This window comes from Trachinotus anak, unplaced genomic scaffold (assembly GCF_046630095.1).
Source record: "Trachinotus anak isolate AG129_WGS33_773 ecotype Australia unplaced genomic scaffold, CSIRO_AGI_Tana_v1 ptg000010l, whole genome shotgun sequence".
NCBI classification, from domain to species: domain Eukaryota; kingdom Metazoa; phylum Chordata; class Actinopteri; order Carangiformes; family Carangidae; genus Trachinotus; species Trachinotus anak.
Window position 1 is genome coordinate 16,900,437 of NW_027273861.1, and position 27,532 is coordinate 16,927,968.

At 39.5% G+C, this 27,532-nt stretch overlaps 1 protein-coding gene and 1 long non-coding RNA gene across 5 annotated transcripts in view; both read left to right on the forward strand.

Annotated features, from left to right (window-relative positions):
- Window positions 1-21,436, forward strand: part of negr1 (neuronal growth regulator 1) — a 138,555-nt gene extending 117,119 nt beyond the window's left edge. For 2 of the 4 annotated variants that reach the window (XM_071487989.1, XM_071487990.1), the window contains 2 exons: window positions 12,776-12,830; window positions 13,427-21,436. In XM_071487989.1, the coding sequence (XP_071344090.1) occupies window positions 12,776-12,830; window positions 13,427-13,622 (251 nt within the window). In that variant the 3' untranslated portion in view covers window positions 13,623-21,436. The remainder of the gene's footprint in view (window positions 1-12,775; window positions 12,831-13,426) is intronic. The other 2 variants (XM_071487992.1, XM_071487991.1) reach the window with 1 other exon arrangement.
- Window positions 21,437-23,244: 1,808 nt separating this feature from the next.
- On the forward strand, window positions 23,245-27,289 carry LOC139626413 (uncharacterized). The gene is made up of 3 exons (XR_011692253.1): window positions 23,245-24,598; window positions 26,107-26,190; window positions 27,050-27,289. It is a non-coding gene; the product is annotated as an uncharacterized lncRNA (long non-coding RNA).
- Window positions 27,290-27,532: the final 243 nt, after the last annotated feature.

Sequence of the window (27,532 nt, forward strand, 5' to 3'; positions counted from 1 at the left end):
AGCATTTTCTGTATTTTCATTTCTCTTGTATTTATGCCGTAAGAACTGTGGGGACTCTTAAGTTCATCTAGCACACACTCTTTCTCTCTCTATCTCTCTCGCTCTCTCTCTCTCTCTCTCTCTCTCTCTCTCTCTCACACACGCACAGACACATACAAATGCTGCTTCAATCACTGTCACAAGCCTCAGGAAAAACCTCTCAATCAACCCTACAACAGATGACAGTATCTACAATAAACCTCACTTTAGAATCTGAGCATATGCATTGCCTCTCTCTCTGTTTACCACTCCTCACGAGTCTTCAAAATCTTTTTATTGACAAACCACACCTTGAAGACCTTGGAGGTTTTTAAACGTGGTTAGAAAAGGTCATGACATTCAGAAATGGCATTCTCTTTGGTGAAATGGCTTGAATGTCTGGCCATTAAATAAGGTTAGTTCTGTCGGCTCGATTTCCGAGCTGTTTGGCGTCCTGGGCATCACTAAAGAGTGGCCGGCCATCTGCTAATTCTAGATGCTCTCAACGCAAGTTGGAGTGGTGTCGCTGTGTGTGATACACTCTAGAGACTAATAAAGAGTGCAGTACACAGACACATACATGCAAATACACATACTGTATAAGCACTTACATGCAGGGTACGCTCCCATTTGATAGCGGTGGTGGTGGGTGTGGGTGTGTGTGCGTGTATGGGTGGGTGCATTAGTGGTGGATGGCTAGGGGGTTCTTACTGACAGTTAATGATACACTTTTTCATGTCCACGCACACACACGCACAAATACACACACAGAGGAAAACAAACCCCTCTGCTCACACAACAACACTTTTCTGCATCCTGCACAGCTCACTGATATCTCAGTTGTCTGCCTCCCTCCTCAGTTCTTCTCATGCAGCAGAGGAATTGAAATGCAAGTGCTTAAGGATAAAGCCTCGAAGGCCCCAAACAGAAACCATTAACCCTTTACTATTCCCCTGGCCTTGCAGCTGATGAGTTATTCAAGGCTTTTGACAAGGATCCACCCTCTTTACATTCACTAATGATGAGGAAAGGTCAATGAACACGCTGAGAGATGCCGTTGGCAAAATAATCTCAGGACTCAATACACCAAGGCTGCATCAGCCTCTGAAGTGATAAACGGCCCTTTTTTTTTAAATCTAAGTCCCTCATCCTACTGAATTACTGTAAGGTTTTTGAAACAATCAATGGGCTGAGCTACTCACAAGCCAGAGTGCTGTCACCACTGACATTGTTAATTAGCACAGAAGAATCCCAGGCGCTTTTGTCTGAGCACATTTGAAAAGAGACGATCGGATTAGACCATTTTGCTTTACATTTTTTATGCCTAATGCCAGCTAGCATGGGGAGATCTTAGTGATGGTGGGTGGCTCCCGGTGGGCCCCAAGCCACAGATCTGCATCCCAGCATAAAACATTAGAATATGGCTGGAAAGAGGCCCATGTGCCTTTCACCAGAACAGTCAGCAATCCTAGCACAGATCAGAATCAGGGGGATATTCCCTACTTTCAGGATCGTTAATTTGCATTGCTTTTACATGTCTGCCACGAGTGTGTCTTTTGCTTTGTTTGTTGACATTTGGCTGACTGATGTAGGGTTTGAGATGACTGGCAACCCTCTCCTTTGCTCCAAATCAAACTAAAAATTTATAGTCTGACCCAGAGCAGAGAGGATAAACCTCCAAACATATACACTATATACTACTATTTTCTTTACTGTTTTCAACTGTGTTTTGTCTACCTCAGCCCGCTAGTGTCACCGGACTGCTCTCCTATACCAGGGCCAGGCTCTACATTGCAGCATTGTGTGTGAATGTGAATGTATCAATGTACAGTGGTGCGAGTGGCTCTGATTTCTGACACTCAGATTTACACAATAAACAGATTCACTGAACTCCAATGCTAACTCTCTTCAAAGAGCATTATGCAAAACATTTAGTTAGCAACCTCTAATTTCATAGTAATTGTTGCTAATTAACGTTAATTATCTGAGTAGCTGGAGAATACAACTGCATTAAACTTGGCTCTTGTCTGGTTGCTCTCTGCAAATCAGTATTTTTGAAGTTCCAATTTAAAGAGTAAGACGTCTCTCTCTAGCAGATCGTATCACGTAATTTTCACATTTCACGTTCTACCAAATAATCTTTCACTCATATCATATCAATACTTTAAGCTTCAACTACATACTATCTGACTACATAGATTTCAATCAATAAAATAAGTTTGTGTGTGTCAAGTGTAGTAGTTTACAAATGTTATTTACAGTAAGTGTGTCAGATACATACAGTATCTAACAGCATCATACCGCACTCTCTGTCTTATTAAAGGACTCAGGCCATGACCGGTGCCAAAACAACTTTATCTGGACATCCTTCATTTTCTGCATATTTGCTTATTGAATTAAACAACAAACATGTCTCTGTAAAGTATCCCAACGTGTTTTACACACAACGTGTCATTTTGTATAAATAGTTCTCATAGCAAATATTGATTTTGTTTTTAAAAGATAAGTCAGATAATATATATATATATATATATATATATAATTTTACTGTCAACAAATACCAGTAAAAGACCAAAAACAATAATGAATCAATAACTAACAAGTATTGTCTGTGTATCCAAAGCCTGATAAAGCTCATAGAGTGCAAGCGGGAATCCATCTTGCTAGGCTCCAAGCTATTCACTTATGGTCGAACCACAGTGCTTCAGACCAGACAGTGACCTATGAAGGAGGACCTACAGGCAGCCACGCGGAAGTGACTGGTATTTGTATTTGAGTGCCTCACAACACGGCAAGAATCGTCGACCGACGTGCTAACTAGCTTTCAAAGCTCCTCAGACTGTTGTTTGTTGTTGTGTCGTGTCATATTTCGCACAATGTCATACAATAAACAGATGGTTCATCCAGTTACCAAGTATTTTTTGAAAGCGCTTGACCTTTTCCATACAGTTTCCAATGGAACCTTCCCAGATGGTTCTGTATAACAAACCATCTGGTGCATCACGTTAGTAAATACCCACTAGTGCAACAAATGAGTATTAATCCACTGCTAAAACACTGTTTAGTGACTTTTAGTAACATTAACTGAAAACTCCAGCACCGACTAATTACAGGAAAATATTTTACCTTTTTAAAAAATGTTCTCACTGGGAATGAATGGATTTGGGGCTGAGTGCCGCAGACAGGCTGAGGGACTGACTAACACATTGTTGCATTTGGTCTTTTAATGGTATTTGTTGACAGTAATAATTATATTTGCAGTTTTTTCCTTGATGTCTGGATATTTTATTCAGATTTAAGGAGAATTGAGATCCAAAGACGTGGGGACTCCTCTGTGCAGGGCTCCACGGGGCTCCAGATTGACTAATTCTCTTTTCCAGGTGAAAAATTATTCAATTACTGTGTACATGTTGCTGAACACTGTTAGACTGAGGCGAGACAGTTTTCATGAATCATGCAAAGAGGGCGTGCAGGAATTGATGATTATTTGTTACATGACACAATTGAAACTCTCACAGTGGGTTTAGCAGGTCTGCAATCAAATCTGGAAAAGTTCTTGAGAGTGAGGATGATTGTATTATTGCTTCAACACCCTGTATTCAGTAGATATATTTTACAATGGTGCGTGTGTGTGTTTCATGGACGTGATGATATGCTTCATAGGAAATAAATTCAATTAATCTTGGTTCATTCTTTTCCTTGCACATTATACAGGACAAATTAATATTGATAGAGGAGTTCAGTTTTTGGATTCTGGGTCTTATTAACCAACAAAATACCATTTTTTAAATTGCTGGTGGAACTTTCATCATTATTTTTCAGACAGATGGCATTACCCCCTTTTATATGACTACTCTGTGACCCTTTACATTCTGCCATAATTGCCTGTAATGGTATGAATGCAATATAATTGAAGTGACATTTCCCATGCTCACATTTACTGTCACAATAGCAGTGAGTCAACTGGATGAAAATCTGTATGTAAATGTGAATCCATTTGCTCTGGTGTCAGCTACAAAGGGAGGTGTGTGTTTTACGAGATGTATGGATATTTGCTATGCCTGGTACCCAGCTGAGTTGAACCAGGGGTCAATCCACCAGTCCAATTTGTTGGTAAACGCAGACTCATTCCCCTCAGTGATTCCAGTCAATAATGTTTGACCTCATGTGAAAAGCAGGAACACAAAGGCAGAGAGTGGTACTCACAGTCTTGGGAGCTGCAGTCACCAAGCACAGTCCCACATCAAAGGGAAAGAGCATGTGTTTCCATCATCTGTCCTGGTATTTATGCAGCCATAAGTTGCACATTGATAGTGTCAGTGTCGCATAAAGGATAAGACTGCAGAGGAAAGGCTAAAGTGGATTTGGAGTAGGGGGTGTATGTGGAGGAGCAGATAAGAGTTAAGGGCTTTTTGGCATCTGACATGTTTCAGTGTGAGGTGATATTGTCAGTCTTTTACAACATACAACCTAATCCTCCAGGAGTGCTCCACACTTATTATCACTGTATTGAGAAAACAGAACTCTGCATTTTAAATAGTTGCATAAAGCTTCGAACGCACTTACAGTGAATTGGATGTGCGTCACACTTAACTTTGAAATGCACCCATTGTCTTCGTTTGGCAGCTTTTCTGGGTGAATCAAACCACCTTGACATAGCTCCTCTTAAACTGTTTTGATTTTCTGAAGCATTTCACAAGCAGCCAGACCACTACAGCTAAAATTAGCCACGTTTAGAAGAATGTCGTGCAATTTAGAGGTACTTGTAGTTGAGTATTTCCACTTTATGATACTGAATGATTCTTCTTCACTACATGTACCTGACAACTACAGTTACTAGTCACAAGAATTTATGTGAAATAACATAAGGTGACATGTGTCTATGAGTTATGTCTGAATGTTATAGTCAATCATTACATTACTGAATAATCTTTACATACAAATCATGTTCATCTCATTAAACACAATACATTGTTATGGTTTAAACTTCCAAACAGTAAATTGAATACTTAAGATCAGATCCACCTCAACATTTACATTAAAATGGTGCAAACATGTTAATGCAGAATGGTATTGGTGCTTTTACTTAAGAATCAGAATTTCTTAATAATAATAATAATAATAAATAAAGAGAAGAAGATGAGGAAGAAGAAATTCAATTTTAAGTGCCTTTTGTTTAACTTTGTTTGTTTACATACAGAAAATTGAACCACTGCCTAAGCATATACACTATATTTTTTGTTGTCTATGTTGTACGTGGAACTGTATGAAGACGGCCTCCACATTGTAATGTAACTCAGAATTTTAGTAAGCTGGATCCTTTGTGTTTCATACATCTGCAGCATGCCCACAGAAATGTCAGACAAAGCGCATCAATGTGACGCACGTCAAATTCACTCCTAATTTCTGCCTTAAATACACTCCCTACATTAACTGCAAATGACATTAGTGATTTAGTTTTTAGCCTTTTTAGTGAGGCCCATCTCCAGGACAACAGACGGAGGCTATTAAGAATTAATTAACAGCACCACAATTAGTTTTCCAGTTTCAGTATAAAAGAGATTCATTTTAATTCCACAGTGCAGTCTCTCAAAGCTACATGTGACAAGAAGGTCATGTAAGTAGCATCAGTGCTCTGTTTTGTTCCATTGTCCATTATGCTGCAGCAGACACCGTGGCTGTTGCATGTGTGTATCCTGCTCTGAGACCTTGAACTGTTAAAACCATTTAACAAATATCTCAGTGTGTGAATTAGAAGGAAAGGATTTCACACACACACACACACAGGCACACACAGACCAGACAGAGTTTGGTATTGTGCACCTGTACTGTCTCAAACTGCTGTATAAAATACCGCTCTGAATCAATGGTGCTCACTTCAGGACACCCGCTTTTATCTGAACCTCCCACAGGCAGACAGCATCAAGGTGGGGAGACTGGAGAGCCTTCACTGCCTCAGGTTCTGTCTTGGCGTAATAAAGGAATATTTAATGTGTGACATTCACAGTCTAGGGGCGTACACCATATAAGGCAGACTTTGAGCTACCAATAATTAACGTAAACATATGGCGTGTGCCTCCATTGAATTGTGCCTCTGCTCCATGTGCCTCAAGCATCCAAGCAGCTCCTCAGCTAGAAATAATCCACTGCACATGCTAATCACTTGGCAATTGATTTGGCCCTTTTTGGTCAAACAATTTCTGTAAACCACCAAATTGATCTGAGAGAAATCAATTAACAGCTCAGGGAAGGTAAATATGAACAAAAAATATGGATTGGTCTGCATACAGTATAACCATCTGAGCAAATTCTGGCTGCAGCCTGTGTGCTTGTGCACAGATGCTCAGTGTAAGCAAATTCCAGTCAGGTTCGACTAGCCCCAGGTGAACAGTGATAACCAGACAGTCTGCAGTGATAAAGTTATCTTATATCCATCAAGAAGAAAATGCACTTAACCCTCTACATTCAGCCCTGCTGTGTTATCGGCACCATAATGGAAATTGATAATAGAGAGCTGCCTTATCATAATCCCACATACATAACAGCAGGGAATTGCTATTTTAGGAGGCTACAGGCGAAGGAGATGGGCGGAACGGAGAGGGCAGGAAGACAGGGTTGCCTCCCAGTTGGAGATCAGATGTTATCAGGTTGTATTGATGGAGCAGCTCAAGGAGACGCAAGTAGCATCGGTTTGTCGTAAAACATTCCTCATAAGTGGCCAAATTGTCGCTGTCATCAAGGGGGCGCAGAGTTAAGCAGTGGCTAACTCAGCGAAATCCCTGGGCCTGCAGCAGGACTCGCACGGAAATAAAACCCTGATAAGCATTAAAAAGTGAGGGAGAGACAGGAGGGGGCATGGGGAATTATTAGAGAGTGGGAGTGAGAGACCCAAATATGAGAGGGGGATTATTATTGAGACAGTGAGAGGAAGAGAGAAAGGGAGAGAAAGGAAAAGTGGGGCTGCATGAACTTGTTATATGCTGACGCCATTTGTTTGTGTCCCTGTGCATTTTATTAAGCCCTTCATATTAAACAGACTTAGCACGAGCAGCCAAAGTCATGGAGTAATTATGCTTTTGGAAATGTTGTGATTAAAAACGCTTGCTTAAAAGTATCAATCCACACTCTTTTTTTTTTTTTTTAGCTTGTTTGTTTATTCCCAGAACGTGCTGATGTGAATTTACCCTCTAGATTTGAAGAAAAAAAAAAGCAAACCTACAAGGGAAAATCATAAAATATTTTAAAAATGGAGATTTATCCATCAGGCTTGCATATAAAGGACATCATTTGCAAGCTCATTGATTTCCTGCATAAAGCATGTCCTTGAACTGATAGGTGCAATAAACATATGTGCAGGTCACTCTGAATTTCGGATTCCCTTGAATGCCAGACTCATAACTTGACTATTCAGTTTAAAAAAAAAAAGGCATACACACTTACTTTCTGTTTAAGAAGGAGGAGAAAAGGGAGACTGTAAGAGAGAGAGGTCGATCAATAATGAAAAGGAACGGAATCTGTGTGGAGAATGCCGGAAATGTCTCCTCTGTCGGGATTCCTCCAGCTCACACTGTGCTGAGGGCTCTCTTATGTGTCCAGATACCCCACGGAGGCGTTGATTAAGTCAAGCTGAAGGCCAAAGCCTGCCTGCAATCGAGAGCCCCTGGCTCACTCAGTAAGCTATCAGGTGACCCGTCTTTCTCGCTCATTCACTCTCCAGTCAGATACTGATGCTGAGAGGAGCTATTAGAGCCCGGGCTCCAGCCCCAAAAAGCATTCTGCTGGGTGTTGATAACCGGCAGGTACCAGGATGTGGAGAGAGGGAGGGTGTTTAGTGGGGAAAGAGGGGAGGATACAGTGGTACTGGGAGGCGGAGGAGGGTAAATGATCTCTGAAGGCCATCTTATTAATGGAGGCTTTTCATTACTAGCACTAATGCAAATGATTGGTGGGGCTAATCAGCTTGAATGTCCGTGTGAATGGGGGCTCTGTGGAGCAGCAGTGTGAGATAATCATAGCGGGAGACGAAGGTGATGAGTTTTGAACATCATATCTGGTTGTGATGAACATTTTGCTTGTACAAGAACAGGACGAATAGAGGGAGAAATGGATGAATGAGCTGACGGGTCGGCGAGTCAATTGTGCACCAACTCAATATGGCAGGCTGCTACAGGCAAGAGGGTACAAGATGAATGGTGGAGGGGACGAAAGTATTTCACCGTCAGTGGATTGAAGTGAGGTAAAGCATGGAAAATGTCTTGATCGCCTTCTATAAAGAGCTTGCACGCTCCCGGTGTGTAAGCACTTAGAAGATGATGAAGCGCAGCACATTCTTTGAAGGCGCGGCCTCCCCTCATCAGATGTCATAAGCGTTGCACGATATTCCATTTATACTCCTTACAGAACACCAGCAAGTGGCCCCCCACCCAAAAATAACTGCTGTGGTGTGTTAAAGACACCCTTGGTGGCTGCTGTGAACCTCGCATGTAGAGGGATTTAGCCCGATTTACAGCATGGTGTGTGCAGGATCAGTTCTGGCTCTGGAGTGTCTCATGTGGACTCTCTCGGGGGAGCTGCGGGGGGAGGACCAGAGGCCACTGATTGATGGTCAAGGACGCTGAACCCCTCCCCCACCCCCTTGCTCAGAGGAGCACATCTCTGAAGCCGTGTCCTCAGGGGGATTGGGATGCTGCCTGGCTGGCTGCCGTCTGTGCGTTGCATGTGACAGGCTGCTTGGAGGATACGACAAACTCAAGGGATGAATCATCCACTAAAGGACAAATTAATGAATTGGAGACTTAATCCAAGATTTTTTTTCTATATACTTCTCGCCTCTTGCATTTTCACATGTGCATTATGGAGCATGTAAGAAGCTGAAGGCAGGAAAACAGAGGATTGAGGATTTCTGAATGGAGCGCATGTTTTCAGAAACCCACTGTGTGCTCTGTTCAAATGCTGAAAAGAAGAAAGGAAAGGTGCTCACTATTACTTGATGAATGATGATGTTCCAGTGAATCACAGAGCAGTGCATAATATCCGAGGTGGTACTCAACAGAAACCCTGCATCGAGTGTCACTGTTGCATATTTCAGTATGATTCATTATCTGTGTCAACAGTGACAGAGGTTCAGGGCCTTAGCATTTGTTGTGCATATGATATGTGGGTGACAAAACTGCTGGTGATGGAGATTTGGGAGGGATAAGAGGGAGCGAAGAACGACGAGAGAGAGATTGGCTCATACTCCCAGCACACTATTTAAAGCTGATGGCTCCAGTCCAGAATCACAGGAGAGAACCAGGGATTGTTATTTTCATATGACTCTGGCTAGTGCTGGGGAGGCTTCAGTTTTTCATTTCAATTCTGTTGCAAAACAGTAATTGAAGTGTATCACTTTCATCTTCACTTATCTCCCCTGCTCCTCCCCCTTTGGAGCGCTGCTTGTCTTCCCAGCATTTGCACATCTTGACACTGTTGGTTTCTCTATGATATATTGTCTGGGATTCTGTTACTTCATTGTAGCTTGCTGCTGATGTACATGGCAATTAAATTCAAACCCCAAAGAGGTAGCGCTCAGTCAGAACCCCCCCCCCCCCCCTTCTCTCTCTCCTGTCCGCTGCTGCTGCAGCCTCACACTCGCTCCTCTTTCAATCACTGTCTTTTATCCCAGCTCTCTCTTCCTTTGATTCCCCCATCTTCTCCCCCGTATGAGTCTTTTTTTTTTTTTGCGCTCGCGCTCTGTCTTTGTCTCTTTTTCCCTTCTATTCCCTTCATGTTAATAAGCAGAGTAATGGTGTTGCAGGCAGTTCCTGTTTGGGGAGTTAATTAAAATGGCAAGTAACAACCCACACAGTCAAAACAATGGAGGCCCCTGTTTTTCGCAGTGACACGGGGAGATATTAAACAAGCCCAGAATCAAACACTGTTTGGAGGCAGGAACCCAGTAACACTGACTACACCCTGACCAGAATTAACACTTCCTGTCCTAAAGCAGTGAGGGGTTTATTGTTACGCTCTCCAGCCCAGACAACATTAGTCATAGCAGAGATCCAGTAATTACCTTCCAAGCTCCCTGAACTGCTGCGTGAAAAGCAGTTGTGTTCAAGATATTAATGTGATTACTGCGGCATTTACTGAGCCAGAAAGTACACTGACACTGACCAGATGAGAAACTGAAGACGGGAAACAGTGACATCTGCCTATTCCCCATCCACCACCACCTAACACTCACACATACACACACACAAACCCCAAATGATTTTGCTAGCGTGGCTAGCACAATGCAGCTCACTCAGGCTTCAGCAACAGTGGGCCGGCTGAGCAGGACAGGAGCTGTTGCCATGGTTACATTTCTCGGCTCGCTCTCACAGCCCAGGAAAACTGTGTCATTATCCTGTACTTTGGATAGGAGAAGAGAGAGAGAAAGAGAGAGGGAGGGAGAGAGAGAGGGAGGAGGGATACAAAGAGAGAGAATGAGGCAGAAAGGGGAGACAAAGATAGAAAGGCAAGGAGAAAGAATGGGGGGGGTAGTTCACGCAGGCTAACCATGCATCTAACACACACGTCATCAAAATTTGCACCCATTTGTGCTCCTCTAGTCACTACGTTTCCTTTTTTTTTTTTTTTTACCCTTTTTCATTCTGTCAGTGGAGCTATAGTTTTTACTCTAATAGGTAAACAACTTCAATCCTGACAAATAATGCTTGAAAACATCAGGTAAAAGCAGTGCTGTGGTAGGTAATAATGGGATATGTGTCTTTTTTTCACTCTCTCTGTGGCATCTCCTGTGAAAATTGTCACCAACAAGCTATTATGTTGGTAAAAGAAGATCAGTGTCTGCATCATTGTATTTATTTTAACACAGCAACAGCCATGTGCCACTCTAATGACAACTAGCTCGGGCTCTTATTGAATAACTACACTGTCCACAATGACAGCAGCACAGTTGGATCCTCTTCTTTGAAATTGGCAACAAAAAGCCATTTGTAACCCTAAAAATACATAAAGAAAAGGACTTTAAATGTCCGTGATTGCATCTTTGTGAGTACAGTATGTATGTGTGTGCGTGTGTGGTTATGCCGTTGCTTTGCTCAGTTTGTTTGTGCAACGTGAGGTCCACATCAGAGGAGTTACATTGTGAACTAATTACATGGCCGTGTAAATAGAGGCACCCTGCTGATATGGGCTGTGCACCACATGATTTCCCCTGGTAGAGGAGAGCCTGTTTGTGCTGCCTTGCTGCGCTGTGTGCGTATGAGTGTGTGTGTGTGTGTGTGTGTGTGTGTGTGTGTGTGTGCGCGCGCGCGCAGGCATGCACATGACCTGTACATGCAGGTATATGTGTGCATGTGCTGATGGAGAGCATGTTTTGTAACCTGTGAGGTGTGCTTTATTGAGCTACAAGCTAAAAGAGTGTGTCTGTTTTGAGGAGGCAGAGTAGCCCCTCCAAATGAAAGGCTGCCCTCTCCCTCTCTGCCCGCCTGACGCAGCTCTCCAGAGAGTCCTGTTCATATTACTGTGGCTGTCTGCTGGTCAGAGAAACACCAACAGCACAAAACAAAGCTGCCTTCAGTAGGAATGTGAAGAAAAGACCTTGTGTAGCCCTCATCTATTCTCCTCCCTCCACTGATGGCTTTTTTTGTACCACTAATATGAAAGAGTGGAAGGGGGAATAAGTGTTTTGACACTCGAAAAGAATGAGACAGGAGAAATGTGTTTTACAATATTTAGGAATGAGTGTTACAAAATAATAAAGTGCATTTAATTATGCACTGTTTGAGATGCCTTTACTTTAGTTGAGTATTCCCATTTAGTGCAACGTCATACTTCTACTCCACTGCAGTTCAGAGGGAAATATTGTACTTTTTACTCCACTTCGTTTGACAGTTACTTACTGTTCTAGTTCCTTCACATTAAAGGCCCTGCACAACCACACTGGTGTTTTCAATTACTCAGGCTGTTTAGACCTGGAGTCAAGCTGGGTGGAGTTATGGTCAAAATTACGTAATATCACAAATATACGAACTAATAAGAATAATAATAGGGTGAATAGTCCCGCCCTTACATGTGCAACAAAACTAACAGCAGAGTGAGACAGCTGTCAATCAAGCCTAGATTGTACACACCTCCAATCAGTTCTGAGAAGAGGTCTGATTATGGAACAAGTCAAAACACCTGTGTTACTGGGCAGAAAGATTTTACATGAAAAAACATATGACACACTTCTAAAATACACTGTTAAGATTAACCAGTGGCTCTTAACTTGTGACCCTTTTCAATAAAGCAGTGTCTAGTTGTGGCCCTTTGTCACATTTCAGATGTCTTTGAGTTGTTAGCAGTTCCACCGGGCACAATTCCTCTTTCATTTAAATTACTATTTGAGGCCCAGGAGGTAAATATAAAAAAGAAAAAAAGAAAAAAATTGAGATAATTCCAAAAAATAAATACAGGTTTGTATAGCAGAACATCTTTCCTACCCCATTAAAGGAAAAGCTTACATATTGCAAAATGTGCTTATTCACTTTTCTTGCCAAAACATCAGATGAGAATGATTGAAACCACTTGCATGTCTGTGTGCTGTATAAATATGATGCTACCACCTGCAGACGGCTCGCTTAAAGACTGGAAATAGGGGAGACCAGTTAACCTGGCTCTATCCGGAGGTGAAAGCTAAATCCAGCTCTCAAATAAACACATTACATCTCCATTGTGTAATCTGTAAATCTTAATCTGTAAGTGTAAAAACATCTATTTTCCGCTTTAGGCTTATGCGCTGCCGTGGTATCAGTCTCCTCATCTAACTCTTGGCAAGAAAGCGAGTAAGCATATTTTTCAAAATGTTTCCTTTAATCATCTCACAACTCATCAGATTTATCTTGTGACCCTTTAGAGGGGGGCTAACCCCTACGTTGAGAACAACTGGGACAAAGTACCCAACTGTATTTAAAGTAGTTAAAACTAGCTACAACAGTAAATTTGTACGTATGCACTGATGAATCGGTGTTAACAATCTAAGTCACAAGGACCACTCCTCTGCAGAATGAGTTCATTTACTTTTGAATTTTTAGTACATTTAGCTGATAACATTTCTTTACTTTTTGCGATTTTAAATGCAGGGCTTTTATTTGTAATGGAGTATTTTTACATTGTGGCATTAGTACTTTTATTTTTTAAGTAAAGGATCCGAGTACTTTTTCCACCACTGTCCAGAATATACAGTAGCAGCGGTGTTATGAAGTAAAATGCGCAGCCAAGAAACCAGCTCAAATCAGCAACAGTTGTACAGTAATTGCAATTTTTACAGTCTCATTTGGAAGCACCATGCCAGGCTGACTGTGGGTTTGCGATTGGTGGGTGTGGCGGAGTGAAGGTACAATCACAACTAATCAGAGCTTCTCTTGTTTCCTGCCCACAGCACCCAACACTGCACCCTATGGGAGCACAGGAGGCGCACACGTCCCGCTGGCCTGCCGATACCTGGTCCTGGCTCTCTCCTCCTTCATCAGCGTGTACTAGCAGAGGCCAGCCCAGACACAATGACTGTCGAGAGCATTTATGAATCCCTTTTGACATTGCTGATGGCTGGAATCCAATCTGGTACAGTTTGTTGAAATGCCGTGTGGGGAAAATAATCAGCGTTACTGTGTGGGGAAATTTTTTTTCTTTACTTTTTGGTGAAATTTCTGTCATGTAAATACTATGATGTTTTTTTTAATTATTATTATTTCCTCTCTCTTTTGCTTTTTTGTTTTTCTTTTGTTTTCTGATTGATTGACCACCTTGTGAATCAGTGCTCACCCCCACCCCACCTCCAATCATATCAAAAGCCCCCGAACCTCCCAAATGAGATACTTTCATACCTCTTTCTCGAGGAGGCGATGGCGCAAAATTGACATTTCCATCCATTTTTGTACATGGCTAAAAAGAAGCAATTGTGCCAAGTCTCTCAGTACACAGAATTACCATACCAATGTTGTATTGAATGTATTATGGGTTGTTGAACAAAGGAAAGACATTTAGATTCCTAACAATACAAATTTTGATTATGGAGTGTGCTTGAAAAATACAGAAAAAAATACACGAAAAAAAAAACTAAATAACAAAAAAGGCAGGGCTTTTTCAGGACCTGTATTGTCATGATTACTCAATAGATGGATGAACAGTGTTGAAGGTGTGCTTTGTTGTATTCTGAAATGGGTCCTTCAGTTACTATGCCTGGCTAACAGCTTTGATCAGGCAGCCGTCAAAGTAGCAAAGTATACTGTATTGTATCTTTATATTTTAATATAGTGTAGGCTTTTGTTTTAAAGTGGGACCAGCTTTTCTCATTCGACCAAGAACATTAACACATTTCATGACTTTGTACAGTATGAAGGGAGGAACATCACTGCCCTATGTTTACATATTTCTTGAAAATATAAATATTACAGTATATTCTCCATACTTTTGTTTTGGTGAGTCCACATACATGAATGCCAGAACAAACTGAGAAGAAAAAGCCGAGTCCAAATTCAACAGTTTCAAGCTTTTCTCTTAAAGATGCAGTAAAACATGCCACCTCCAGTAGGTGTTTGAGCAGAGTGTTTTGCCTCTGAATTAGCGATGTACCTACTGATCATCTCCTGGCTGAAAACCCACAGCTGTACACTGTAGGTCACTTGAAGCTTTTGGCTTCAATTTCTGGCACATTACTTAGTTAATGGATTCTGGGAAAGCAGCACTTTGCAGCACTGTATTTTATTCCTCTCTCTTTCTTTACAGATAAATACTTCAGTATATTACATTCTGGTTTACAGTAAATATATCTACGTCAATGTACCAATTAACAGATAATTGAAATCCAGAGAGCAAGACCCCACATAATGTAAGATTTTTGGTAAATACACCAATATATGTGGTTAAGCACATCATCTACTCAAAAAAACAGTAATGAAACCCAATTTGAGTGCAGTCTCGTGTTAATTATGAGCAACAGAACACAAAATAAAAATTATGAACATGAACATCACTACAAACATGGCCTAAGGTGCTAAAATCTCTTCCAAGATAAATGAGTTTAACATAAACAGCTGATCAGTGTCCACAGAGCCAGTGAACGTCCACAGGAGTATAGAAGAAATTAAACCATGAGGTCGTTTAATAGGAGAAAATGTGGCGTTTTGTTCTCCCAAATTAATCATATCAAGAAACAAAAACAGTGTTATTGTCAAGGTTTACTTTTTGACAAGACTGTCAGCATGGCATATTCATCCTCAAGTATCTTCAATCCATGGGGTAAACGGAGACACTGTACTATAATGCCTTAATAGTACCATAAACATTAAATTAACCTTTAGATGGACACTTCCAGATGCTCTCAATAATATACAACTCATTTGTTTGACACACACACAAATTAGGAGTTATATTCAGTAAAAATGAATGTGTCAACCTATGGCTCTCGCAGGTATTTTCAAATAAGCCAGTTGCATCTGATAGAAATGCAGTATTTGTCATACAGGTTAACGTGTTCGCAAGTCTTGTTTGGATTTGGATTATGTTATATTCTGTGCCCTGTTCAAGGGACTGACAGTACCCAAGTTCACACAGTATTTTCATATGAACTTGTAACTGCAAACCTATAGAGAAATAGCCATCGCAGTTAAAAGACTTAAAGCACAAACACTGTTATTACTTTTACGTTTTGTGGTGATTTGTTTTAAGGTCTGGTAAAGTTTTTTTTTTTTTTTTCTTTTATTGTTTGTACTGAAATTGTTATCAGCTTGTTTTACAAATTATGAAAATACTGCACCATATGATCTTGTTTAAATGTTAAAGTATAATGAAAATTGGTCAGAAATATATTTATTCTCTTCCTTTATGAAAACAATGTATAAAAGATACATTTGAAACATGTAAAACTGAATATGTGACATTTATTTGAATGAGGCTCAGTATGGCATAGTTTATAATGTTGTCGGGTTCATTTAGATGCCATGACTGTTGTTGATTTTATGTCAGACAAGTACATTAAAAAGAAAGATGTTTGCAATCAAATTACCTACTTTTTGAAACAGAGAGGGTGTGAACCAATATAACAGTATTATAGAACAGAATCAATGTGTGTATATTTGGAGAAAATAGGATACCTTTTGATCTTTAGAGCCAGTGTGTAGTCATAGTTTTCACACACTTGCGTGTTTGATGATGTGCAGAGAGTATGGTTGTGCTGCATGTCAAAGTTAACCTGTGTTTTTGAGGTGGCCATTTTACAGATGTTCATACTCTTTATTAATGGAACCAGTTTTCTTCCAAAAAACCTTTTGGTTCTTAAACCTGGTCTGAAAATACATACCTCCTACAGATCACCAGGCCATGTTTGTTTGTGAGTTATTTGAATCAACTTTGCTGATAAACTAAAACTGCTATTCAGAGTCATGATAATTATTGTGGCACATTGGTGACAGTCTGGAGTTATGTTGGTTGCTTATCTAAGCAGTTAAGACCATGCTAGTATTCCATATGAAATGTACTGGATGTTGATTATTTTGAATAATGGTATTAACAAGTCCCTTTTATCCAATCACTATTATTTGCAATAAAAGTCTTCATGTTACAATATAAACCCATATCTGAGTTAATGAGCACTCATAGGGGTTTGTCATTATCATTTAAATAATAGTCACAATCCCTCAGTTACACATTAAAATTTGTAAATCAGGATCTTTGAAAATTCAGGCCTGGATTGCATCATGTTATGTCAGTCTGGCAAATGTTACAGTTGAATCAATTTAGAACCAGTTTAGATGTTATCTGAAATCCTCTATACCTTCTGTCGTCTATTTAATATAAATTGAATCTAGCGTGTATCAAATAAAAGTCAGAATCCCTCAGTTATGCATCACACATAATATTTTCATCTTAATCGGGACTTTTGAAAATTCAGGACTGAACTGCAGATAGTTCTGTCATTCTGAAACTAGCTCACTAGCTAATGTCATCTAACACTACAATTGGATAAATTTCAATATTAGATGTTAAGAATATCACACAATATATTGTTCGCCGTAATCAGGATCTTTGGACATTCAGGCCTGAGCAGCAGCTTATCCTGTCAGTCTGTGCAATTGTAACATTATCTAATTTTACATATGCCAACATTAGCTAACGTTAAAATAGCTAACAGCTACGGTTTATGACAAGCTAACCCTAGCGTATAGTTTATGAAAGTTTGAATCCCTCAGTTATAAATCACATATTAATATTTGAATCACATAAATCACTATCTTTGGAAGCAGCTTGTTTTCTGACTAACATTAGCTAATGCTGCAAGAGCTACGTTGCTTTAATTGCAACATTAGTTAATGTTACAATATCTCACTTAAGCAAACATTACACATTTAGATGGTATCTGTCACCATATATGTCTTCTATTTACTATCTAGTATTAACTAAACCTAGAAAATACTAAATAAATTCAAGAATCCCTCACTTATTCATCACAGGCTACTATTTTAATCACATAAATCAGGATCTTTGAAATCAGCTTGTTTTGCTATTCGGTAACGTTAGCTGATGTTGCAACAGCTAATGATGAAAAAATGGATATATTAAGGAAGGATTCATTTAGATTATATTTGATATCTTTGGTTTTAATTGTAACACATGACTTAGAAGATGTTTGTCATTATTACCAAAAGCAGACAACTTTGTAGCATTCACTGCTAAATATAATTTCACTTTTGAATGTACTGATTGGAATAATAAAGTGTTTGCTTTAGTGCTAGTGTCAGCCTAGTAAAATAAAGAATTAATATTGCAATAACACAGAAAAACAAGACGACTTGACTGAATGTGAGCTACAGTGAATTGATCAGGTTTTCTTAAAAAATAAAATAAAATAAAAAATTCAAGCTGATGAAAATATATTTGTGCAGTTAAATCCTGGTGAAACAAAGGGGGGTTATTTGATCACCCTATTTTCCCTACTTTGTTCATTAATGTCCCAAAACATTGTCTTTTTTAGAGTGATCATGATCATCAAAAGTTATATGTCTAAAATAATGTCTAATATCTTCTCATATCATTTCAATATTATGTTTGAGCACTCAACATGTGTACAAAACTGCCCCCCTTGGAAAGCACTACTGAGTCTATTCAACCACCTCCCATACAAACACTACTGGTTGATGGACACGAGGGACATATCAGTCTGTTTGAACAGTGCAGCTTGAGTTATTGAGTCATCTTAATTGTGCCGTATCATGCAAATTTGATCCCCTCCCCTCTGCCCTCAAACACTGTATAAATCCTCTGGAGCCCAGATGGCCAGATGCCACAGTACATAGGATTAATCGCTGTTTGCACTGCATCTTCATCACTGACAGGAGTGTGTCACTCGGTATATGATCTGGAGATATTTACAAATGTAAACCACTGCTCATGCATCCCTGGTAGATTATACTTTTTCCAAGCAGCATAAGGCTTGTCAGTATCCTTTGACCTGAATACACTCTTGACTAAAACATCCATGACTGTGTGTGACCTACCTCTTAAAAGTTCAGCTGAAAAAGTCGTGTTGATGCGCAAGCTGAAAAGGGGCCATGCCACCCACCTGCAGAGATCACTGCCTCACCTCACGCTCCTGGCCGCTATTGGAGGAAAAAGAAATCTCTCCACTTTTAAATTTAAGATAAGAGGATTTTAAATATTCATGCTAGTGCGTATTATTGCGGCTCCTCAATCCCAGCCCTGAATTTTTAAATTACCCATTCCAAAACATCCTCCTTCTCTCACCCCAATGTATCAGAATCGTACTGTTCTGTTCAAATACATTTATTACAAATTTGAATTTGTTGCATTATGAAACAACAGCTGTTTAAACTCTCAGAGTCTCAGAGGAGGTCACGTACTGTACTGAATGTGCCTTTAAAGTATTCCATCAATCACAACCAACCCTTATTTAGAGCATTGTTGCCACACCCCAAGATAAAGCTCTTTTTCTCACTTAATAGTCTTCATTACTTTGGCTATTTATAACAACTAAACATTCAATAGCACAGAAGCAAATTACAGAACTCCACATAGGTCATATCACATAATTACATGTATCTGTACTTGTTCCAAGTGGTTTCATAAAAATAATGATATTTTACAGTTATTGTAACACATTTAACCCCTAACTGGCATGAAATACAAATAAAAATGGAATTAAATATAGTTAAATGTCATCATTATTAAAATAATCATGATTAACGAATAGTTAGGTCTTAATGTAGTCATGTGGAGTTACCTTCCAGGGAAACAGAAGCAGGGTTCAAATTCATCTTCGATATTAATACGTCAAACTGTAGACACAAACTATCCTTACTTCTTGTTGCCACTTCTTTGAAATGGGCAGGGAAGGATCTGAAAGGCACATTTATTCATATTTTTCTGCGACTGACATACTGTAACCGACACAATTTCAATCAACAAGTTTCCTGCAGTAATAATAAAAAAAAAAAAAAAAAAAAAAACAAACAGCAAGAATTATTTTGTGGGTGATGTGTGACTCTGGATGTCAGTGTGGGAAACATCATAACAAATTCAAGAGACTGTTGAGACAGCATGTTACTGCAGAGCACAAACTGTGTTGCCAATGAGAGCCAATGTGGGGAGGTGAGGCAACATATTGCAAGTGGCATCTTAAAAGACAAACGTGGATGTGTAGTGGCAAACGCCGGAATGAGTCATTTTGGATTGCAACTAATACAAATAATCAGGATATATTTCATAATGCATAATGCTTGACAGTATATTGTCCTTTCACCACTAAAATATGGATGACTGCAATTTTTATTCAGCAAATTAATTGATGTAGAACAGTGTTGTCCTGCAGCAAAATTAAAGCGCCATATACTGTCAGTTATGGAAATGACTAGCATGGCGTCAAAGTCCTGTTTGGCTCTTTATGAAGGCGTCTGTGGCCAACATGAACAGAGAGGAGGCTGGAGGAGCTGTGAGAGAGGGATTCCTTCTGACCCTCTGGTTAATGAAACCCTTCCTGTGCCTTTGTCAGTTTTAACTGGGAGATTGTGTCATACTACACACTGGAGCTGCTGCCTGGATCCTGCAGTTGCCATCCCACTCCCCTGAGCAGCATACTGAGTTGTCAGTATCAAAAAAAACTCTGTTTCTTGAGTGCTAGCATTCAGTCTGGTAGATATGTTTGTTGCACAGCAGGCAAAACCTATCCCTCCTGTCAAAGAAAGAGGGGGGAAAAAAAGGTAGAATTTCTCTCCTTGTAACCAGTCTATTGGCGAGTTTGATTCAGTTCTAAATAGAAAAAGAAAAAAAGCTCTGTTTTTTTTAAATAGGCCTCTTTCTTTTCTCTCAAACATTTCATTTGGTATGAAAACTGTGAGTAATTTCTGACTGGTGTGACTCTCCATTTTCTTTGAGATCTGATAGTGTGGCAGCTGCCAATGTAGGGGGGATGTGCTATTTTAAAAAGAGGTTGCATCAAGTATTTGTCAACCAGTCCCTTATTATTTCCACTCAACTGGAAAATAAGTTGCCAGCCAATGATGCAGAGAGTGAGATAATGCGTGGGTTTTAAAGCAAGCTATCTAAGCCAGGTCTCTCCATGACGCCTATGACTGAATCACACACTGCAAAGAGTTTTCACGTGAAGCTCCTGGGCAATCGTCAGTTTTAAAGAACTGAAAGTGTTGCCGTAGAGAAAAAAATTCACAATGTCACTGACAGTCAATGTAATCCTGTTTCCTATGTTTCATGCCTCGAAAGGCAGATTACACATTGTTATATGAACACTGAATGACACAGAAAATCAGTTCTTTGTAGCACCAGTTCATCATACAGTATGTGTCTTCAGTGTTGTGTTTGTTGAAATGGAGTGACCTCTAGTAGAGTTCAGTGTGTGAGGATCAGCATTTCCTCTGTTTATTTCTGTAAATGGAATGTATTTACTTATGCCATTTTGTTTCCTTTTTGCAAAAAAAAATAGGAGTGGACATAATAAGGTTGAAAGGAACATATTAAAGCTTTCTGCACAAGCTTTTATTTCTCTTTTTTTTTTTCCTTTTTATCTGGTTTGTTTTTATTTGATCTTCATGCTGAAAAATAATGTGATGAGACGTCTGGAAATGAAATGTTTACTTAAATGTGTATGAGGGTCCTTTAGTCACCAGGGATATAGTTGTACATTTATAGGCTCTAGATCACTGGAATGATATATATGGCTTTAAGTGGCATTGATATATCTATATATAATATATATAAATATATATTGATATTTGTCCAGAAATGAGAAAATTCATGTACTTCAATTACTTTAAAGCTTACATTGTGTATAGCACGTATGCAAGTCCATTTTCATCATGTTTGATGTAATTTTGTAGCAGTGGTTTGATACTAATAAATGGCAATTGATGATGGAATTATAGATTGTGTTTGTGTTAAACTAATGTGACCTTTGCAACAGTGACACTCTGTGCTCTGAACAACACTGTCATGCTTTCATATGTGTTCAAGAGAGAAGGGTTTGACTGAACATAACTCACTCTGCAGCTGCACTGGAATAGAATAATTTATTCATAACAACATGTTACGGACTAAAAATATCCAAGTCATCCATTTAATGAGCAGATACATTGTGATTTCCTGCGAGTGGCTCATAACTAACAGGGGGGAAAACTTGTTTTACTACTAGTTTTCAATATAGGGTTTGATGTCAGCAGATGTGAAATTTTAATCTGTTTTTGTCACAGTTGTGTTCTTTTTATGAGTCCCTGACATTTGATAGTAAATCCAAAACATGTATGAGCTGTGATAAAACAGAGATTATTCTATTACTTTCAGTGGGACTGTCCTCACCAGAAAAAAAGACAGCAACACTCTTGTTTTGTCTCTCTGTCACTTCTTTTGTTTGCCACCAAATATGGTTTCTTGTTCATCCTCTGATGCTGAGAGCAGACTAGATGTTACCATCACCTCTGGAGGTGCAGAGAATCACTGTACCACTGTATCTCTGCAACATACACAGAGACGTCTTTTATATAACACCAAAACTGTCATTTGACGTTCTGTTCATCACTTTGGTTTAATTTTGGATGTTTTAAACTAAAATCCTTACACAAAGCACCTTTTACCAAGAAGTTCCGCAAAACAATCCCAACTCAAGGTGAAGTGAGGGCTCTCAGCTGTATCGTGGTCAGCGGAGTTTGCTGTCTGAAGATTGGAAATGGCCTTTAAAGTTTTTACGGGAAACAACTGTGAAAATGTGAATGTGTTGGGCAAAATTCATTGATGGTGATAAGATATGATATTAATAGTAAGGCCATTGTAACGAGACTAAGAGTCTACAGCCAGGCTTGCAGCTCTGTGAGGCTGTATTTGGGCACGGCGGTGCTTTGTGCTAAATGTCACCGTGCTCACATTGACATTGCTAACATGCTGATGCTAAGCAGGTATGTGTTTACCTTCTTCACCAACTTAGTTTAGTGTTATAGCATGTATACAAAGTAGAGACGAGGCTGATTGGAATGCCATTAGTGTTCAAGGTATTTGGTCATTAAACAAAGTATTGGACAAACCAAAATTAAGAAAATAAAGGGATCACCAAAGTTATTACAATTCACCCTGAGGGGGAAATAGACCGAATTTCACAACAATACTTCCAATAGTCATAGAATCATTGCACTTAAAACTACAAATGTCAGCCTCCTGGGGCAATAGAGGAAAAGTCTGGGGTTTGCAAAAGTCAATAGGATTCATCCACTGGGCACCATGAATGTCTGTACAAAATTTCCTGGCAGTCTATACAATAGTCGTTGAAGTATTTCACGCAGGACCAATCTGGCCATCCCTTCATAGCCACGCTGTTACTATGGCTAAAAATGAATTGTTGCAGTAACAAGGGAGCTGCATCCAAATGGAAGATGAACATTGACTTTAGGCCCATAGAAAATCCACATGATTCAAAGTGTAAAGAGTGAAATACATAAGATAATGGTTAACAGTGATTAAACAGTTAGTTCGACAGGATATCTGCACACATTTTGAAATCATATAATGTTTTTAAGACCCCTTTAAGACCTCAACACAGAGAATTTAATACCCTTTCATGAACAAATGAATGCACATTTGTGCTGAACAATATGGTTTGAACTAATAACATTATTAATATGGATATTTTTCCAAAGCGGGATTTAAAATCATATGTAAAATAAGCAAAATGTAATAACACATTAATTGTGTACCACTGTTTTTCATTACATGAAACAAACACTCTCCATATTTCTCAAAGAAAACCAAACACAACCAATTTTGGCTGCTTTTATTTACATGGTGCTTGAAATCCAAACAAAATTTGTGACATGATAAAACAAAAGGAAACAAAATGAAAATGAAAATTCTAGCAATTAAGTTCTATTATTTCCTTAGTTATGTGCTGACCTGGATGCACTCCTCCACCTTCACAGCCTTTTTTTCCCCCCGCCCCTCTACAAGCCAGTTACACTTGTAATGGGGAGTTTGATATGATGACAAATGGTTAAATCCAGTGGTTGAATTATTGACTGGAACCAAAATGTGAGGACAGAATTCCTATGGGGACAAGAGTTGAGTGGAAACTGCTCTACACTCTAATTGCCCCCCGCCCACCTACTCGTTTCTTTCTTGGCAGCCCTGTGTTGAGTGTTACAGAGCACTGATGAACTCTACAACACACTTTAAGTGTTCCAATAATTAAGGCCCATGGAGATTGTCAAGATAATACACCGCACACCGATAAGCTGCATAAATTCAGAGACTCAAACAACAGGTCTGGTCACATTTTAATTGCAGTGTCCTTGCAATTGGCATAGCCTGAAACATTTTATTTCATGATGATCTACTTTCTCACCTGACGAGACAGCTGAGGCAGAATATGAGAATATGCAAATGTGAGGAGATGGAGTTTATGATCCAGAACTACTCTGCTCAGAGATGGAACAATAACTGACAGCGCTAGAAGTCAGGACGAAAGAATTTGCAAAGTATTTGTGAAATGAAAGTAAGAATAAGAATAATGAGACCTGTGTCTCAGCCGGATCCCTGCAATTCACAACAGCACAGCAATTATGACGACCATGACAAGCTAGATGGCCATTTGGCTGACAATATGCCCCCAGAAGAGAAAGCGTTTAAGAACAAATCTATGTTGTTTGCATTTCTTTCAAATATCTCTGCTGATGACATTCAAATAAGTGCTTTAACAACACTGTCTCCTAGAAATTACACATACATACAATTAACTGACAACAGAAATTGTTTTGATTCAAACATAGCGCTGCCCTGATTTTTTTTTTTTGATTTGTTTTTTTATCCCATATTCAGGAAACCTTGCTAATGACCATATCCATGCAAAATTAATCACCTCTTCTTCTTTGTGGTCCCTCTTGAGTTACGTAATGCTTCAAAAACCGCTTGAAAGACAAGATATTTTCAGACCACAGTGACAAGTGACGTTCATATTTGTCAAAGGGTCATCACCATTGTGCTGGAGAAGCTGTGGGCATGTTCATGCACCGCACCTATTATTTTCCGGGATTCTCCAAAATCAACAGTGAGTACAGAAGTTAGTGCTTAGTTAGTACAGTGGTAGAGCTGGTTAGAAAGCCAACCAGCCACAATCAGGCAATGGAGGGAAAGACAAACAAGTATCCTGTATATGAGGGAAAACATGATGACAAGCTGCTCTTCAACAGATGGACTCCAGTCATCACATATCTTGTCAGTGACTGACATCTGTTCTTGTAAAACCCTTAGAAATTATTAGCTTAATTTTTTTTAACCAGCAAAAACATTGGGTGTTCCTGGTTTTTCTGTGTTTGATTTTGTGTTCAATTTTCAAGTATGTGTATGTATATATGCACATATGTACATGTACAATATATATGTTTGTCTCTTTTAGTACTGTTATGTGGAGCTCTTGCTGAGAGAAAGACCACAATATTAAAATGATAGTTATATGGCGTGGGGAGGGGGAGGGGGTTATCTATAGTCAGTGTATTACCTGCAGTGGATTCGAATCAAGCTGAGCTATGTAGGGGCTATCTGCAAAAACACATTTTAGCCACTTTAAAAAATGCCCACAGAAAAAAAGCTAATATCACTTTAAGTGTATGTTTTATTTTGAATATTTTAAATACTTTATCTTGCAGTCAAGCAGCCCTTTCTTAAAGTTTATGAACCACTGAACAACCATATCCCCATGCACAAATGCAACTAAGGCAGGGACTGTATTACTTTATAGATCAGCTGTTTGAGTCAGACTGAGCTAAGTATAGTTGCGCTTGTGCATAGAAAAACAGTAGATCAACGAAAAATGTAGCTCCAAAGGAAAGGGATGTTTGACAGCAAGATAAAGTGCAGAAAATATTCAAAATAAATTATACACTTCGGCCAATATTGTTTTTTTTCTTGTGGCTAAAACCCCATGTTAAAAACCCGAACTACCACTGTAAGACGGGTCCAGTACACTTAATCGAAGTGCTTTGTTACCTAAACCTAACAATAGTGGGACTCCGGATGCTGACCCAATTGATTCCAGTGTCAAAGTCCTGATGCTTTGTGTTCAGTACATAAATGTAGCAAACATAATCCAGGCAGCAATATGTTTACCATCAAAATATAATTAGCAAAGTAAATTAGTATATAAGCATAAATCCTCACTCACCTCGCTCTTTCGAGACTCCTATTTCTAGACTATGTGTACGTGAGTATATTTTGCATGCTTCTACAATTCAATACATCTTGATAAAATGACATGAGAACATTATTTTTATTTTCATTATGTGGCTGCCATAGCTACTCTGTCACAGTGACCAAGCATAGCAAAACGTAGACGTATTGTGCTGTTCTAACCCACCAAGAAACATGCAATGAGTACCACACATTTGCAGTTTCATCAAGATGTAGTAAATTTCAAACACACACAGTCAGGGTGCCTTACATAACCATAAAGTAGGCCTGGCGGGTGCTGTCATCAAAACTGTGCCTGCAGCCGCCTTCCTGAGATGAAAAACAAATGAAACACTTTGAGGCTGAGCTGATTCCCCTCCCGTTCTGCAGCTCCATCTGTCACTCCCAGCGACTTGTTCTGAGCAAGAGTGCTTCTCCTGCATGACCTCCATCAAAGCGCGCAAGATGAACGAGGTGGGTCTGGTCTCTGTCCTCTGTCTTCTCCATGCCAAGGCAGCAGGGGCACCGAAGCATCGAGAACACCTGCAAACGGAGAGTAATGAAGCAGTGGGCCGCACGGCCGCCCATCCTCCCTGCACTAATCAATCCAGCTAGCCATTAAAGAGACCAAGGAGAACTGCAGCTGGTTAGAGCAAGTTGCAGCTTCATACCTCCGTAAAGTGCTGTCTTCCTCCTGAAAGTGGTTATCTGTAGCTTCTATAAGATGGTCACTAGTTTTATGGTTTTCCACTGCACATCCCACAAACTCTTAGATTTCCTGATCATAGTAAATTTGAATTTCTGCCACAATTGCTGTCTTTTGTAGCTAAAATCAACTTCCTTTTTTCTCCTCTTTTTATTCCAAACAAAACATTATTGGGCCAAAAACCATAAAACCCAGAACTCCTCGTGACCAGAGGATTGAATTCTCAGCATGGGTGTTAGCTGAATTATTTGTCTTATAACAACTGTGCATATATCCGGGGTCTAAATATAGAGTGTGTCATGTGTTGTGAAGATTATAAAGCGCACTCAGAAAAATTTGGACAAAATAAATAAATAAAATTGAACTGAATTGAATCTGCTTCAACAGTATTAGTATGAGAATGTTGTAGATTATTAATTTAAACATACTAAAGCTGAGACTTTTTAGGTAATTTAAAAGTTCATCTTTCATCAAAATGCAGGGCTTAGTGTTAGTTCTTACACACTTCCTGAAAGATTATGTTTTTCCCGTACACCCTCAAGCAATGGTTCTCATCTTATTACATGAGTGGTGTGCGCAAAAAGATGTTTTTTTTTTTTCCGATTGAAACGTCCATCTCTCCCTCAGTTCCACCCCTTCAATCTCTCGGAGTCTCCTTCTTTGCGTTTCCTTTCTCCTCCTGCCAGCCTCCGAGACAGGAGCCAGAAATGCGCTGGAAAAAGACATGCTGTCACACGGTGTGTATCCCAAAAAATAAAATAAAATAAAATTATCATGCCACCGTGTCATTACCCAACCTTGACTCTCTCAGAGCAATCACATTCAAAGAGCATTTTTCAGGAGTGCCCTCCCCAGCACGACTAGTAAGCATGGCTAATGGAAATTTAATCAGCAGCGAGAGAGGACAGCAGGCATAATGCAACAGATGATAAATAGAAGAAAGATGCAAATGGTATTTATTTTAGACAGGCCGTGCTGACAACCCTGATAATGCCTCCTCATGCAATTTCTCCCTGAAGCTTCCTTTTGATGGCTCCGAAGTGGTATGCAGCATATTTCACAGCCTATCGTTTATGGAATAAATTGTTTTATCCATAGACATGTTTTCAT